Below are 18,257 nucleotides of genomic sequence, written 5' to 3' on the forward strand. Positions count from 1 at the left end.
CCCATTCACGCCCAAAGGGCAAAAGAACGGCCGACCGACCCGTCACTGCCTCGGCTTCCGCTCCGTCCGTGGCCGCCGCCGAGATCTTCGACCCCGTCCCCTCCACCCTCTCCGGCCTCCTCTCCCTCGCTGACTCTTTCGCTCTCGCCGACGAGGCCGCGGTCTTTGTCCTCGACCTCCTCCTCCTAGTTCGATGAGATCGTCCACCTTCTCCTTGACTACTTCGCTAACGCCTCACTTGACTACGGCACCGCGGTCACACGTCGTATTGGCCACCACTTCCTCCTTTCCTTGGACTAGCTCGGATAGACCCAGAAGCAGGGCATTCTTGATAACTTCTCCGGTTAGTATATGTGCCAGCCCTTCACTGCTTTTGTGGAGAAGGTGATCGCGGAGCGCTCGGCCATGCTTGATGACACCAGTGGGATGCCGAAGATGTACGAGACTGCAGGTGCAGCATTTCCTCTTCGGTTCGGATCGCTCACCAACTGGTATATACGATCTCATGGTCTATTAGAATGTGAAGTTTCTTTCATTTCACTTATAACCTTTGGTCTATTATATTTACAAAAGTGAAATATTTAATCCCGTTTCTCCTCGTGTGGTCGACTCTGCTGATGAAAATACCGCACTGTCACGAACGGTCGTCGCGCACCCGCAGCAACTCCGTTCAACGAACCGTTCGTCGCTCACAGCTGCATGTACAGCTGCTTAACAGCATGTTTTCTTATGGTTTTGGGTCATTTTGCTTGTAAATATGTAAGTTCGAACAAGCTGCAGCGTTGCAAAGCGACCGCTCACCGAACCGAGCAAAACAGCCCCAAAACAGCCCAAAACAGCTCCGTTTTCGCGTGCCACGGGAGGTGAGCGGAGAGCTGCCTCCGCTCACCAAAATGTCAGCCATCTCAGCACCCAGGAACCCCCCGGGTGGCACATGGCTGGATGGGGCTTCGGTTATATACCGGGCGTTGAACACTCTTTCGCAAGTTCGCACGTGACCTTTACGGGAACTTGGTGTTGCGTCCGGGACCAGGTGAGCGGCTGTTTGTGGGCTTGCAGCTGTTCGTTCATCCTTGAAAGCCTTGTTTTTCTCCCTCTCCCTCTTTTCTCTTGTGCACACAAGGTGTTCGACGATTTGCTTGTAAAGCTTCCCTTTTCGCGAGACTTCGGGACTTGTCCGTTGCTCGTTCTTCTGATCTAACTTTCTTTCTCTTTTACAGGTCCTTCGGGACCTGCGAGAGGTTACAAAGTGGCTGATCCTTGCGGAGCAAGATCGCAAGGGCAAAGCGCGACTTAGGCAACGCAAGCTAAGTTCGCGTCTTTGCAACGAGGGTGACCCGCGACTTAGGCAACGCAAGCTAAGTTCGCGTCTTTGGCCGCAAGGGTGCCTCACGCCTTAGGCAATTCCAGCTAAGGTCGTGACATTGTGGTATCAGAGCGGGCAAGCTCTTCGATCGAACAGCGAACGAACTTCGCAACTTCGCCATGGCAAAGCATCGTGGCGAATCAAGCAAGACGGGGCAAGCCGGACCCTTGCCCCAAACAGCCGCAGGTGGGCTGCATGTGCACACTCGCTCTCATGCTGTTGGAGCCGCTCACGAGGATCGCGGCAGCGAACAGGATGAGCGAGAAGTTGGCAACTCTCCGCGAGCGGAGGAAGCGCAATCTGGTGCGTTAACTGGGAAAAAGAGTCATAAGGAGAGACTCACGACGGCGGAAACCCGCTTGGATGTTCTGGAAGCGAGCATGGAGGAACTCTACCATGGCCAACAAAGACTTGTTGGGGTAGAGAGCTCGCAAGAGGAAGCGGAGTCCAGGATCGACAAGGTCGAGGCCCTAGTCGACCGACTGTCCGATGACACCAAGGACTCCGTGCAGCACTTACAGGATGTTGTGGCGGAACTCACGGCAAAGGTGGCTATGCTCACAAGAACGCTAAATGCGGGAGGAGGCAACACCCGCGTTGCACCGCCACAAAACTTGAGGGCACCTGAGCCCCATGGATACGGAGGGGCTAGAGATGCCAAGGAGCTCGAGAACTTTCTGTTCGACATGGAGCAATACTTCCGAGCTACGAGGCCCGATTCTGAAGATACCAAAGTTTCTATAGCAACAATGTATCTGAACGGAGATGCGAAACTTTGGTGGCGAACTCGTTGGGAGGAGATCCAACAAGGTCGGTGTCGAGTCGACACATGGGAAGACTTGAAGCGGGAGTTGAGAACTCAGTTCCTACCGGAGAACACAGAGTTCGTCGCAAGAAGGAAGTTGAGACAACTCCGCCAAAGTACCACCATCCGAGACTATGTGAAGCAATTTTCTGCACTAATGCTGGACATACAGGACATGTCCGAGAAGGACAAGTTGTTCAGCTTCCTTGATGGTTTGAAACCATGGGCTCAGCAGGAGCTAAATCGAAGGAATGTTACCGACGTGGTCGGGGCAATTGCGGCTGCAGAAAGGCTCACCGACTTTGTTTCCTCTGAAGATCCAGTAAGAAGGAAACAATCTTCAGGCAATCGACCTCCAAAGCATTCTCGAGGGAAGGAGCTCGGGGGCGAACAAAAGAAGAAGAGCTCCCACAAAGGGCCGAACCCGAAAGGCAAGGCCTCAAAACCTGGAGGATGTTTCTTGTGCGGAGGACCGCACATGGTAAGGGAGTGCCCACAAAAACAGGCACTCAATGCTTTGACGGCTTCCATCCACCCTCCCCGATCGGACAAGGGCAAAGCTGTTGCTCTTAGTTCGAGTAGTTCAGAATCTAGCAGCGACGATGAGGAGTCGCAAGGACCCCGAATGGGAGCAATGCGTTTGTTGAACGCTATGCGGGGTCAAGTGGGGGAGAACATGAAGACAAAGGCACAAAAAGCAGGAAGCAGTGAGCTGATGTATGTGGACATCAAGCTAAATGGCCAAACGACCCGTGCAATGGTGGACACGGGCGCTACCCACAACTTCATAGCCGACCGCGAAGCACAGCGACTTGGGCTGACCTTGGAGAAGAGCCCAAGCCGAATGAAGGCGGTGAACTCGGAGGCCAGGCGAATCTCCGGGTTGGCGAAGGGAGTTCCTATCAAAATTGGGACTTGGAGCGGAAACACCAACATGATGGCCGTGCCGCTGGACGACTTCCAAGTGATTCTTGGAATGGAGTTTATGCACGCGGCAAAGTTGGTGCCGATGCCGTTCTTGAACTCCCTATGTATGATGGGAGGCGACGACCCCTGCGTGGTTCCCGTCTCTCGGAAAGGAACCAAGGAGCCCCAACACCTTTCGGCATTACAATTGAAGAAAGGGGTGCGAAAAGGCGAACTGACATTCGTGGCTGCAATGAAGCTAGAGCCACTCAACAAGGAGGCCATTCAAGAACCTGCTGTGGTGGCGAACGTCCTAAAAGAGTTCAAAGACGTTATGCCACCCGAGTTGCCGAAGACTCTCCCACCACGCAGAGGCGTGGATCATAGCATCGAGCTGGAGCCAGGAGTGAAGCCTCCAGCGAGACCACCCTACCGCATGCCTCCACCAGAGTTGGCAGAACTCAGAAAGCAGTTAGGTGAACTGCTAAGCGGTGGTCTCATCCGCAGCTCAAAAGCACCTTTCGGAGCTCCAGTTCTCTTCCAGAAGAAACAAGATGGGAGCCTCCGATTATGCGTCGACTACCGTGCCCTCAACAAAGTAACAGTGAAGAACAAGTATCCCATCCCGCTCATTGCGGACTTGTTCGATCAATTGGGCAAGGCGAAGTATTTCTCAAAACTCGACCTTCGGTCGGGATATTGGCAGGTGCGCATTGCTGAAGGCGACGAAGCAAAGACTACTTGTGTGACCAGATATGGAGCGTTTGAGTTCTTGGTGATGCCTTTTGGCTTAACCAACGCTCCGGCCACATTCTGTACCCTCATGAACCAGCTATTCAAGGAGTATTTGGATAAGTTCGTGGTCGTCTACTTGGACGATATCGTCGTCTACAGTCAAACGCTCGAGGAGCATGTCAAGCACCTTCGGACGATTTTCAAGGTTCTCAGGGAGAACACGTTGTTCGTAAAAAGGGAGAAATGCTACTTTGCTCAGACTGAGATCCTATTCTTGGGGCATCGAATCGGTGATGGCTCCATCCGGATGGATAAGTCGAAGGTGCAAGCAGTTGCGGAATGGCGAACTCCAAAGAAGGTGCCAGAGTTGAGATCCTTCCTTGGTTTCGTCAACTACTATCGACGCTTCATCGCGGGATATTCGAAGCGGGCAACCCCACTGACGGAGTTGCTGAAGAAGGAGCAGCCTTGGAAGTGGTCGGACAGATGCGAGATAGCATTCCAAGATCTGAAGGCTGCTATTCTGGAAGAACCAGTGCTCAAATTGCCAAACTATGGAGAGCCCTTTGAAGTCCATACCGATGCTTCGGACTTTGCTATTGGTGGAGTACTCATGCAAGAAGGTCATCCGGTGGCCTACGAGAGCCGCAAACTCAACGAGACCGAGAGGCGGTATCCAGTGCATGAGAAGGAGATGACAGCGGTGATCCACTGCCTACGAGTTTGGCGACACTACCTCCTCGGGTCGCGATTTGTGCTGAGGACAGACAACATCGCCCTGAGTTATTTCCAAACTCAGAAGAAGCTTTCCCCAAAGCAAGCACGGTGGCAGGACTTCCTGGCTGAATTTGATATGGCAATGGAATACAAGCCCGGGAAGGCGAATGTCGTGGCCGATGCGCTGAGTCGGAAGGTGGAGTGCGTGAATGCTGCACGACTGGAGGGCAGAGGCCAAACAAGTCAGTTACACTCCAACTTCCTTGCTCGAATCAGAGATGGACTGTATAGTGATCCCCAGGCAGTTATCCTGATGCAGCTCATCAAAGAAGGCAAGGCACGACGATTTTGGGTCTAGGAGGGACTTGTTTACACAAAAGGGAATAGAGTTTATGTTCCCCGAGTGGACAATTTAAGGCGTGAACTCTTAAAAGAGTGTCACGATTCCCTTTGGGTTGGACATCCCGGCATTCACAGAACATTGGCTCTCGTGGAGAGGGCCTTCTACTGGCCAAAGATGGGGATTGATGTGGAGGAGTATGTTCGAACATGCCTTACTTGCCAACAAGACAAGGTGGAGCAACGGAAGCCGGTGGGACTTTTGGAGCCGTTGCCTGTACCAGAAAGGCCATGGGAGAGCATTTCCTTAGACTTCATATCAAGCTTGCCGCCTGTAGGGGGACTTGGATCGATACTTGTGGTGGTCGATCGGTTTTCAAAGTATGCAACTTTCATTGCTGCTCCCCTACACTGTTCAGCTGAAGAGGCGGCCAGACTGATGATGAAGGGTGTAGTGAAGTATTGGGGAGTCCCACACAATATTGTTAGTGATCGAGACGCTCGGTTCCTGGGACGATTCTGGACCGAGCTATTCAAATTGTTGGGATCAAAGTTATACTTCTCTACAAGCCTCCACCCCCAAACGGATGGTCAGACTGAGAGAATCAATTCGCTCTTGGAGCAGTATCTCCGACACTACGTGAGTGCCAATCAACGAGATTGGGTGAAGCTGTTGGACATCGCCCAATTCTCCTACAACTTGCAGCAGAGCTCTGCATCCAACAAGAGCCCCTTCGAAATTATCACAGGACAACAACCGTCGACTCCGCACACTATGGCAATTGGATATACTGGGAGTAGTCCATCAGCCTATCATTTTGCAAAGGAATGGCATCGAAATGCCGATATTGCGCGAGCGTATTTGGAGAAGGCGGCAAAACGGATGAAGAAGTGGGCAGACTTGGGAAGGCGACCACAAGAGTACAAAGTTGGCGATTTGGTGTTGGTAAAGCTCCAACCAGCATCACTCCAATTCTTCAGGAACAGAGTTCACAAAGGATTGGTGCGTAAGTATGAAGGGCCCTTCCCAATTATCAGCAGGGTAGGCAATGTTTCTTACAAGTTGCAGCTGCCGGCGTGGTTCAAAATTCACAACGTTCTTCACGCCAGCAACCTGAAGGCCTACCATTCGGATCCGCAAGATGCTTCTCGAAGTGTTCCAACTCGGCTACCTCCTATCACAGCCTCCTACGAGAAGCGAGTGGAAACCATTCTGGCGGATCGCAAGATAAAGCTACCCAACGGAGCGGAACAGACAGAGTACTTGGTGAAGTGGCGAAAGCTTCCCCGAACGGAAGCCAGTTGGGAGCCTGAAGACGCCCTGCGACATGAAGAAGAAGTCATCATCAACTACCAACAAGCGTCGACGAGGGCGTCGACAGTTTAAGTGGGGGAGAATGTCACGAACGGTCGTCGCGCACCCGCAGCAACTCCGTTCAACGAACCGTTCGTCGCTCACAGCTGCATGTACAGCTGCTTAACAGCATGTTTTCTTATGGTTTTGGGTCATTTTGCTTGTAAATATGTAAGTTCGAACAAGCTGCAGCGTTGCAAAGCGACCGCTCACCGAACCGAGCAAAACAGCCCCAAAACAGCCCAAAACAGCTCCGTTTTCGCGTGCCACGGGAGGTGAGCGGAGAGCTGCCTCCGCTCACCAAAATGTCAGCCATCTCAGCACCCAGGAACCCCCCGGGTGGCACATGGCTGGATGGGGCTTCGGTTATATACCGGGCGTTGAACACTCTTTCGCAAGTTCGCACGTGACCTTTACGGGAACTTGGTGTTGCGTCCGGGACCAGGTGAGCGGCTGTTTGTGGGCTTGCAGCTGTTCGTTCATCCTTGAAAGCCTTGTTTTTCTCCCTCTCCCTCTTTTCTCTTGTGCACACAAGGTGTTCGACGATTTGCTTGTAAAGCTTCCCTTTTCGCGAGACTTCGGGACTTGTCCGTTGCTCGTTCTTTCGATCTAACTTTCTTTCTCCTTTACAGGTCCTTCGGGACCTGCGAGAGGTTACAAAGTGGCTGATCCTTGCGGAGCAAGATCGCAAGGGCAAAGCGCGACTTAGGCAACGCAAGCTAAGTTCGCGTCTTTGCAACGAGGGTGACCCGCGACTTAGGCAACGCAAGCTAAGTTCGCGTCTTTGGCCGCAAGGGTGCCTCACGCCTTAGGCAATTCCAGCTAAGGTCGTGACAGCACGTACTCAGTGGTAAACCGAAGTGAAGTAGAGTCAGCACATGCTTAATGGTAAACCCTGTGGTCTTTTCGTCAGTAGAGTCGACCGCATGAGGAGAAACATGGTTAAATGATTCACTTTCATAAGTATAGAGATCTCAATGTTACTTTTGAAAGTATAGGGATCGGGAAGTTAAGGGTAGCTAATTACAGAGGGGTAATTTGTAATTAGCTCCTCCCCACGAAGATCGTCATGTATTATGAAAAAAGTAAAGCATTAGGACTTAAGACACGTTCATGCCTATTACTTGAAGGAATGTGAGGTTATGCTCTCAAATGCAGTGCCTTACATTTACTAGAACTTTGTCGGCCCTATGGCAATTTAATTGTAACCATTTTTAACTAATATGTTAAGAATCCAAGTTCCCTATATGCACACAGCTAGAACAAGTTATCTTGCTGGAAGACTACAAACTACATTTGTGATCAAGTGTAATGATGTAAATTTTGCATAACTTACATAGTCAATGTTGAGTTCTTCACATTAGGACATAATTTATTATACGTCTATTGAAAACTTAGGAAATAGTGAAATTGTTTGTACTTAATATTGACATGTATACATGTGTAAATTTAATTATATTTTCCTAAGTGTGAAAATGGTTTTACTTAAGTTTTCATACACAAATGGATCTATATCAATCTTATTATGTATTTCCCAATCATGCCCTAAGTGCCCAATAGTCCACCTTTGCTTTCGAGTCCTATGAAAAAAAAAAAGTGTGTTTGTTAGGAACATATTTGATCCATGTTGCTTCTGTATCCACTTGAAATCCAGTTTGAATCCCTAACCATTATGCAATTTAACACAGTTGGATTCCTATTGATAATTTTATGCACAAAGAAGGCTGAATTTCTAATGGTCTTATGGTTTAACATCCTCTGTTTTTACTCCCACCTTTTGCATTCAAGATGAAAAGTGAATACAATATAGTTTATCAAAATCGTAATTGTTTAGAGTAGCGTAGAGCATGTGCTTTATTTCATAGGTAAACCTAAGTCCAATGTGACACTAAAAGAAACAATGTGACCCAAAGTTTCTATTCATATATTGATATTAGGATAATAGGATTGATTAAGCGAAGACTCTCAAGCAAGGATTTTAAGTATGAACTGAGATACATTGGATGGAAAACTAACGCATTTAGTGTATTATCGAGTATTATTGATGGGGTTTTCATCATAAGTTAAGGGTTAAAGTTAGCTTATTATGAGGTGAAGGATTTATTAATTAAATTGTGAAAGTGAAAAAGTAGTAGCATCGAATTTGTGCAAACACAAGGTATAATAGATGTGAAACTGGCAAACTTTGACACTTTGATCCAACATTTTCCCCACCACACCTGTGTTGACTCATAATGGATTCTAGTATATTTGTTAGGTGATTGAGAATCCTTTGAACTCAGTCTGAATCAGCCAATACCGAGTTGGACTCTGTCAATTCTACTTGATTCTGGTCAACACCATTTTTGGCGAATAAAAAAAGAAGAATGTTAAGAGGAGAGGATAAAAAATTGTACCAGTCACTGCCATACCACTGTTGCTGCTATTATTCTGTAGCCGTCAAGTAGCAACAATGTTGTTATTGTAGTCGCTGCTGGCCCTACTGAAGAAAGAGACCAGTGTCTGAGAGAGATTGGGGTAAGATTTAACCATATAGGAATCCACCGTATCTCATTGTATTCCAATCCAATGAATCATGAAATTCAAGTCCCTTGAAACAGGAACCCTCCAATTGTATTTTTAATTAAATTCTTAAAATAGATGTTAGTTAAGGTTCAAACAAATTAAAAAAATAATTTCATCCAAAAATATTTATGTACTCTGGAAACTGAAAGGATTGTTATGTATATCTATATAATTATGGAATAATTTAATGTTTTATTCCAAGAGTATCATTTAAATTTGTTAATATGTTTTAACATTAATGTAGTTTTAAATTTTTAAATAACTAATTTATCAACTAATTTAAAAATAGTATGCTCATTTTTTTACTATTTAATATTTCTGAATATTTTTTTGGAAATCATATCTAGTGGCTCATGGACCTATTTAATGGCAATGAAATGAAATACTCCAGAGTTTGAAGATATAAAAGCATAGAATACCCAATTTAACCAATACAACCCCAAAACTAAAATCTAGAACTCAACTACTCAAATTAGATGCATTTGAACTTGCGATATCCTTGGTCCGAAATTGGATCCACAGAAGAGGCTTGATAATAAAGTTTTCTTGGCTGCATGCTTATGCTTGGTGCTTTGAATGGATGGTGAATTTTAGACAATTCATCATGTCGAGAACTATCTTGAAGGTAAGTAACTCTAGTTATATGAACTATAAGTTTCTTGATAATGTTTGCTTTTTTGCAAGTAAGATTTATCTCTTCTGTTGTACAGATGTCTCAATCAATTTTTATCTTTTAGGTATTTGTAATGACAGGAAACATTAAATGGGACTAAATACATCTGGGCATTTAATTTTGATGATTTATACATCAACATGATTTCAGATTAAGTATGAAGTACATGTATCAGTAACCTAGAGTATAACAATCTAGAAGAGGTTCTTTACTATAATTCATAATTGGTTTTCAAGTGGTTCAAAGTCCTTCATGTTACTATGATGACAAATATGTTTGTATGAAAGACAAGTTAGCTGCCAAGATCTTCAAATTGTATACATTTTATTTTGAAACTGTTATTGCATTGTGTAAGATAGATGAATGCTCGAGGTTTAGGGTGCATTTAGAAACACATTTAAAATGTGCATTGAGTGCCTAATGCACATTTCAAATGTGATTTGGTGTTTGTAAGTTTTTTTCAAATTGCATTTGGCCTGGATGCTTCATTACAAATGTTCAAATGCTGATGCTATCTCGGGGTAGCATTAGCATTTCGGCATTTGCAGAATGCTAATGTAATTTTTCAAATTCCCAAAGTATCCTATGACATTATCTAAAATCACAAAATTACCTACTTGATTTAGTGAGAAACTAACATGATTTGTCTTCGATAATGTGAAATTTTATTTATTTATTTTTAAGGATAATTTTATATTTATTTATATGATTATATTATTTATTTATTATGTATCTAAGTCATATAAAATTTCTTATAAGATTACATACATTCATTTATTTATTTTCTTTATTTACTTATTAATTTTTTGTCACATAATATTCAATGGACTTTTGAAATACAACTTTACCAAACAACATTGACGTCAATACACATTTAAATTTAAAATGAAGTTTTTATCTATTATTTACTAAACACTTAGAGTATTCCATAAATGCATATTCACTCGAGTCCCATTCTCCAAATGCACATTAAAAATGCAACTGTATTCCCAAACGCAAGCTTAGTACTTTCTTGCCCAGACTTGTCTACCTTGCAGAGAGGTTCACACAAACTATGATTTGTCTATTTGAATAGAAAGAGTCATAAAAGATTCAGCTAAGAATTTGATTTAATAAATTGTTATAATAATTCTAGATCTTAACTCAATGTGTAAAATTGCTTATGTCCTAGTTTGTACTCCTTCTAGGCTAATGTGCTCGAGAGTCATCAAGTTGTTTGCAATAAATACAAGGTGCTATTAACTAAAGTATGGGATTGGCTTAGGTTTGGCATGAATTTATATCATACTTGAACCAATTTAAGATGTATTAGTACCCGGTCAATAATGACTACATGGACCATATTTTGGTACATTTTCTTACATGGACCTGTTAGCAGCAATTTATGCCAAGATTTGCAATTGTTGTAAAGCGTTTTTTTTCTACTGGATCATGCAATTAGTTTATCATATACCTGAAGATAATATAATCTCCTTGTTGAAGTAATGTAGTTATTTTTTTGTCAGACACAAAGGTTTTCTAGTTCCAATGAAAGATTTTCTTGTTCTGGTATTATTATTATTCATGGAAAGAATTTTTTTGCTATACATATGAAGGAATTTGAAATCTTGTGTACCTTCTACTGAGATGTCACTTTCGCTGGTACTAGAAAACCTGTCCCTGTTATAAAATGGACAAAGGAGTGAGAAAATTGTCACTTTACCTGTTAATTGAAATAACTACATGGGTCTTCTACATTTTGTATCAGAGTTTAAAAGGTTTGGCCCACCTCATAGAAAGATTGCAAAAACTTATTCCTCTATTCAGATTTCCTTATTAGATGATGACAACCCAATCTAGCATGTTAATCGCTAAGAGCCTACCATTATGGTGTTACTGATAGTTAATTATTTAATGTTATCTTAACTAAGTAATGTGAGGAATCCACATCTTAAATGTACATTAGCTAGATTTAATGTTGTACAGTTTTAATCTGTTTTCCTAGACTTGACTTTACCTTCTGTTGTAAATGGATCTGGTTTTCTTGTTCATGAGCACGGTGCCATTGCTACTCTGATCTGTGAAGGGTTTTATTCAACCAACTCAGGTGTTTATTCATCTAACTCCTCTTCATCAGTCCCGTAATGTACAGGCTGATGTTCAAAAATGTTCTTTTGGGTTTTCAAGCATTTAGCAGCCAAGTAAATTGTTTCGAATGCTGGCATGATGGTTTCGTATAACTGGTTGCTTTGAAGTATTAAATCAAGCAACCGATAATCTCGTTGCCTTCCTTTGTAGGTAGATCTTTTCCCCCTCTCTTTTGGTTGGGTTGCATATGAATAAGAATACATGCATGTCTGTGCATGTAAAATATCATATTGACGATGGTCTCTCTTTTCATTCCTTACCACTTCAGCAATGTTCTTCTTCGACCTCATTCTTTAGAACCTTATGATTTATTTGGACTGCCACAGGGAGGGAATGCGAAATTTGAATTGGGTGTTTTGGGAACTTGCTCACATCTGCAGACCAACTCCAAGTTGTGTCTGCAAAGTCTGTCTGGCTTGTAACAAGCAAAATCAAGCTCCTGCATGTGCCCGAGATCAACTCACAGCACTTCGATTTGTCTTTTCTCGATCTTGGTCGGTGTTGCCAGATGGATTTGGATTTTTATATTCAGAGCAGAACATGTCAAAACCTCGGTGGCGTTTGATGCAACCATCTTGGAGTAATTAATAATGGGGTTCTTGTCTTTTTGAATCCACCGGCATGGATCAGATCACCAGTTCAGATTCTAAGGATGCTCCACTTGGTTTCCTGTGACTCTCTTCGGGCTTTGGCATGTATAGTAACATCAAGTCTCAGTTCAGTTAATGTGTTGGGCATCATCACTATACTATTTGGTGACTCGACCACAGCATCCTGACAGTGCCACAAGGGTGGGTCAGTACGCAGTTGAGTCCATGGCTTCTCGGATTGGCTTGTCCAGTCCAGTGAATGCTGGCTGCTTCTACTGCTCCACCTGCCAGTCTTGGGAAGGTGAGCAGCAATCAATGCTGTGGAGCTCAATTTATGGGCATGAGCTTCGCTTGAACTGAGCCATAAGCCATATGGTAATTGTCACTTGCTCAGAGTCATGCACTTGGAGACACCTGGGACATCATTTTTGTTTATTTTCTTTTGATGTAGGTAGGTCCGTCCTCAGTTACCATTTCTGAGGTCATATTACGAATGCTGGATAAGCCTGTGACAGGTACAGTGAAGAAGGTGCTTCTGTGTGTGTGTCAGCAGCGGTCCATTCATCAGGCTAATTATGAGACGGCTTCATCAACCTGCACCAGTCGAACGTCTCTTGGCATCCATAAGAAGGTATCAATTTTTCATTGGTTTTCGGTTCTTTGATCCATCATCATCACCTCAATCGGTGAGTTTGCACGTATTCATGACAAACATAATCTTTTCGTGGTCGACAGGGTGGTTAAGTGACATCGAATCGGACGTCGTCAGGTTTGGATAATCTTGTGTGCTTGAAGGCTTACCAAGGAAAATACTGTGTGGCTCTAGGTTTGCAGAGCTTGAGTTTGGTGACTGCCTTGTACGACTAAGGCTTCACATGCTACGTGCAAAAGCTGTTCAAAAAGGAAAAGAAAATGAGAAAAATAAGTTAGACATTCCCAAAAGAAAGGTGCATAAAAACTTCCGTATGATGTGATCTGACACAAGTCATTGCCAACTTCATGTTTGAGGATGACAACCTCTTTAATGCCCCCCAACCAACCTTCTTGCTTCCGGTGACCCAAGACCAGGCCGTGGCGTACCGTGGAGGGGGACAACCTTAGAAGCACACCATGGAGAGTAGATTTTGGTTTTTCATTTGTTAGATTAAGAGCAAAATTTTAAGATAATTATTAGGTCAGGCCGGAGTATTGTTTTTTTTTGGCTGTTAAGAAGAAGCATATAATAAAAAATATGATAAAAGATATATATATATATATATATATATATATATATATATATATATATTTATATATTTATTTATTTATTTATGAACAATTGAGTGTAGTTCTAATAGATAATAATAATATAAGAAAGTCCATTAATGTTATAATCAGAAAAGATAAAATAATTTATATTAATAAAAATTATAATAAAAAAATTTAAATTTTCTTAATTTTTTGTTTTCTGATAGTTAGTTGATCTCAAATAGTTAAAAACATTGTAGATTGTTATTATTGTTCCATTTGTTTTTAATGTGATAGCTAAATGGAGTTAGATCTTTTTTTGGATATTAATCGATCAGGTTTGAGAAATAATCATTTTAATCCCATCTTGAATTCTGGTAACAATGAAACTTGTACATTACATACCGTAATCATTCTTAGGACAGTAACAAGTTGAGTATTTTACTTGCATGTATGCAATTAGACTAAGGAATAGATTTTGGGACGCAACAACAAGTAGTTTGGGAATTGAGTTTTTAAGCAAGTGCTTGTTACCCCTCGGATGGTAAGAGATTCTTTTTTGGTATGAGCTATAAGAGCTAATGAATTAAGGATAGACAATCGGGAGCAGAATAAGATCATTAGGATGTGATGGATGGTTTTGGGAGTACATTTTGGTACTTAAGTAAGTTCTAAGCGACATTAAACATCTTTTCCAAGTGGATAGTTAGATTTATAAATATAGACAGGATTCGGATTCCTACCTGACATTACTTAAAACCCTCATCTATCTCTTAGTCCAAGTGGATCTTTCAAGGATTATAATACAGGGTATGATTGAGTGATGGCAGATCAAATCACAACGTGATTACCAAAGAAAGAATGACTACGATCTAATATGTTCGTGTCTTCATAATAGGAATGTAAACGTATATCTAGAGTTTTATGAAGTGACGTCTGCATATGCGATGGGAGGTGATGTTATGATCTTGATAAATTTGGTCAACGAGTTAGAAAACTCCATCCGGAAACCAAAACAGAAACTCTAATTTCTTCCTATTTGATTTGATATATTTTTAAAGATGTCGATTAATTTAATTATTTAGTCGATAAAGATTTTAATATTTTATCGGATCGAATCTTGCTTTTATTATTTAATTTTTTTGAAAAAAAAGATAATAAAAAAAAAATATGATCACACCAAAATGTGTCGATTGGTGTTTGAAATGATGACATTTTGATCAAATTAAGATGATAATGACGGGACGGATGTGAAATCGTTTTTCAACGTCTCCTAAAGACATCGATTAATTTAGCCCAACAAATATGATAACCTCCACGTGGCTTTCATTCGACGAGATTCTCAAAGAAGAAGATCAATAAAAAAAAGGAAATAAAATAATAAATAATAATTAGTTCCTGTAATTTCGAGCTTACTTTTTTCCATCGTCTGTAGCTTTTTGCCAATTGCTACATTTCCTGTCTCTTCTTGGGTTCAGTGAGACCTTTTTTTCGTGTTTCCTCTCTCTCTCTCTCTCTCTCTCTCTCTCTCTCTTGTCTCTGCTCTTTTACTTCTCTTACACGCAGAGGCTGATTGCATCAAGAAAATACCTTTATTTTTCTGTTGTTTAATGATGATGGGTATCTCTTCGTTCCTCTCTCATCTTCTTATGTTGATCGAAGCGGAAGGCTTTCTAGTATATTTTTTGTGAATGATGTGTATGACCCTCTAGGGATTTTGTTTCTTGTAATCTGTTGCATTACTAAAGATAGCCTTTGTCTTGCTTAATGTTTGGATTTGGGCAGCTTCTTCGCTTGGGCTGGAAGTAGCACCCGCGCGTGAGTCTCGATTTCTCGATCTTTGTCTTGCTGGGTCTGATGCGAGTGATTCAAGGCGCAATCTTTTTTGCCCTTCTTTCTTTTGGCCATCGAAGACTGAGCACTCAAGGCGCAATCTTTCTTCTTGTTTTTGTTGTTGTTTAGGATGAATCAATCTTCGTCGTCGTGATGTTGTGTTGTCGGGTGACGAGAGATTAGCTTTCCCTGTTGCTGTTTCAATTTTCACTCTTGAGGTTGGGGTTTTTCTTCCTTTATTCCATTTGTTGGTCGCAAAAGCGGGCGTTTTGCGTTGTTTCAGCTGGGAATGAAGAGTTTTTTGTCGCCTTTTTGGGCGAAATCTCCTCAATTTGTGCCGCAGATTTGTTCTTCTGTATTTACAAGTAATTTTCGGTAATCTTCGACCTCCGAGGTACTCAATTCCTTTATTTTCTGCGGATCTAGTTAATTGATCTCTGCATTTGCCGCCTTTGGATTCGGTTCCTGTGAGAAGAAGTTTCCGATCTCTGGTTCTTGATTCTGTTTCCTGCATCTGATTCATTCTCATTCGCCATGCTTGGTGTTCTAATTCTCGATCTCATTTGCCAGATTTCGATTCGCTTGTTGCGGACAGTGCTCTGGGATTCTATTTTCCGGAGCCCATTTTCTCCATTTGACCCATTCTTTTGGACAGGGATGTAGGGTAATCCACTCTGCTCTGACGACATGGCGGAGGGCAGTGAAGTCAGGGCCTGGGAGGAGCTCATCCCTGACGCCCTGAGCCTCATCTTCCGCAACCTCTCTCTTCAGGAGATCCTCACGGTCATTCCCAGGGTGTGCAAATCTTGGGAGCGGGTGGTGTCGGGGCCCTACTGCTGGCAGGAGATCGACATCGAGGAATGGAGCCTGCGGTGCAAGCCGGAGCATCTGGACCAGATGCTCCACATGCTCATTGCTCGAAGCTGTGGCTCGTTCCGCAGGCTCAGCGTCTCAGGGCTCCACACTGAATCCATGTTCTCCTTCATTGCAGACCAGTACGTCCATCTCCTCCCATATAAGCATCCTTCATGCTTAACTAGCTCTAGGTTTTGTCATCCAATTTATAATTCACTCATCAACTCAAAACTTTGGAAGACCGTGGCTGTGAATTCACATTTAAGTCTAGAATTGCAATTTTGTCACTGTTGTTATTGTGTCTACATCACTTAATGAAGGAGTATGAGCAGCCATCTATCATCATCACAACCAAAATTTTCTGCACTGTTGATAGTTAGATTCACATGAATGAGATGACTGGTGTTGAAATTGATTGTGGTTCAAAAATCAGCAGAGGTCCTATCTAGATGTGCTTACTTTGGATCTTTCTCTATAGCTTCATATTGGAGTAACAGGAAGAGTATCTGTCACAGTTATGGGTAGCTTACGTCCACATGAATTGTTCTTATCATATTTAAGTTTGATATGTTATTTGGAACATCACTTTCTTGCATGTTAGGATTCTAATATCTGTTACTTACCTCACTATAAACTTCGTCGTAAGATGGCACTGTTATGAGTCTTGTGACATATGAAATACTCTCTGTTTATAGCTATACTCTTGAGTTAGAAGTGACCTAACAGTCAGGAGAAACGTTTGAGGTCATACATATCTTTAGGATTTTCAAGGCCAAACCTGTAATTCGCTAGTCTCTGTGAATTTAGATTGGCATCTGTATTCTCTGTAGGTCTTGCATATGCTGGTTTACTCTAAATTTGGATTTAATGTTGAAATAAACTGGTAATAGAAATGGATTATACATGAACAATAGTTCAAGGTATTGCAAGGATAGATAATCTATTATCATTATTGTTTGATGGCTGTAATTAATCTTATTGAGTTTCTTATTTGCTTTTTGATTTTCCTAGTGCCGGTTCCCTTCGGCGGTTGGAGCTTCCAAGAAGTGAAATAAGCGACTCCATTGCGGAAGTTATTGCCCCAAGACTATCAAATATAACTTTCTTAGACATTAGCTACTGCAGAAAGATAGGTGCCCGTGCGATTGAAGCATTCGGAAAGCACTGCAGATCCCTCATCGTCCTGCGGCGTAGGATGCATCCGCTAGAGGTCGCAAACAAGGTCTGCCAAGATGAAGAGGCATATGCTATTGCGGTATCGATGCCCAGGTTGCGCCACTTGGAGCTGGCCTACCTGCTCTTGACCACTCGAGCGGTACTTGATATCCTCTCAAGCTGCAAGGATCTTGAGTACTTGGACCTAAGGGGCTGTTGGGATGTGAAGCTAGATCAGAAGTATTTGAAGGAGCGGCATTCTGGTTTGAAAGTATTAGGACCAGACATTATAGACTGCTACGAGCAAAGTTGCTGGGATGGGTGCTCAGACTACTCGGATTCTTCTGTGTACACTTGGGACTTCATGGAAGATGGTGAAGATGTCTACGAGGGGTTAAGCGACGATGATAGCATATGGGAGGATGATCAAGGATTGGAGGGTTTTGAAGTAAGGTTCTACGGGGGTGGCTTTAGTGATGCAGTCACTGTGTTTGATTGGCCTCCATCTCCGTGAGTATCCTCGTTTGGTTTTTAAGGATCCTATACTATCGCCGTGCCGTGTCTGCTGCTACTACCATGCTTTGTTTTCTCAAGTCGACTGAAATCTGCTACATAATGAGAATAGAAAATCCATTGTATCTTTGCTTTGAATGTTGAAGGGGATGCATGTAGAGGTAAACTTGAGTGTTTACATGACTTTGTTAAGTCTCTTACTTTTTAACTCATAAGGAGTCATATAATAAGAAAGTAGCTGTATCCTTCCCTGCAAATATCTATGAATGTGATTCCCGCGCATATCGTATCCGATGGAGGTTCTTCTCCACGAAACTTGTTTACGGCATATCCTAAGCATCTGTCCTTACCGAGTATGCATCAGAGCAGGTTGTATGCATCAGAGCAGGTTGATATCGAAGATTGTTGCTTGAAGAGTTCAGATCTTCATGTAGTTAGTTACATGCTAATTTGGTTTCCTTTAGCCACTGCATGGGGCACATGGATTGAAGAATCTTGGG

General features: G+C 42.8%; 1 protein-coding gene and 1 long non-coding RNA gene across 7 annotated transcripts; both read left to right on the top strand.

Moving 5' to 3' along the window:
- LOC135612683 (uncharacterized) lies at positions 1-13,411 on the top strand. 2 transcript variants are annotated; one of them, XR_010487044.1, is made up of 4 exons: positions 1-491; positions 11,914-12,552; positions 12,629-12,808; positions 12,913-13,411. It is a non-coding gene; the product is annotated as an uncharacterized LOC135612683 (long non-coding RNA). The 2 variants fall into 2 exon arrangements; XR_010487045.1 differs by lacking the exon at positions 1-491 and adding an exon at positions 8,918-11,737.
- Positions 13,412-14,863: 1,452 nt separating this feature from the next.
- On the top strand, positions 14,864-18,014 carry LOC103974317 (F-box protein FBW2). Of its 5 annotated transcripts, none has more exons than XM_065109261.1 (5): positions 14,881-15,021; positions 15,187-15,219; positions 15,364-15,628; positions 15,890-16,229; positions 17,101-18,014. In XM_065109261.1, exons 4-5 carry the CDS (start codon positions 15,922-15,924, stop codon positions 17,756-17,758), a joined length of 966 nt encoding a protein of 321 aa, XP_064965333.1. In that variant the 5' UTR covers positions 14,881-15,021; positions 15,187-15,219; positions 15,364-15,628; positions 15,890-15,921; the 3' UTR covers positions 17,759-18,014. The 5 variants fall into 5 exon arrangements, with proteins under 5 accessions (XP_009387391.2, XP_064965333.1, XP_064965334.1 ...); XM_065109262.1 differs by having other exon boundaries at positions 15,364-15,452; XM_009389116.3 differs by lacking the exons at positions 15,187-15,219; positions 15,364-15,628 and having other exon boundaries at positions 14,864-15,021.
- Positions 18,015-18,257: the final 243 nt, after the last annotated feature.

This window comes from Musa acuminata, chromosome BXJ2-5 (genome assembly GCF_036884655.1).
Source record: "Musa acuminata AAA Group cultivar baxijiao chromosome BXJ2-5, Cavendish_Baxijiao_AAA, whole genome shotgun sequence".
In the NCBI taxonomy this organism is placed as follows: domain Eukaryota; kingdom Viridiplantae; phylum Streptophyta; class Magnoliopsida; order Zingiberales; family Musaceae; genus Musa; species Musa acuminata.

Excerpts from the sequence above, each read along its gene's own strand:
- LOC103974317 (XM_009389116.3), top strand. The coding sequence starts at position 15,922 with ATGGCGGAGGGCAGTGAAGTCAGGGCCTGGGAGGAGCTCATCCCTGAC. Across the intron at positions 16,230-17,100 it reads TTCTCCTTCATTGCAGACCA|TGCCGGTTCCCTTCGGCGGT; the intron begins GTACGTCCATCT and ends TGATTTTCCTAG.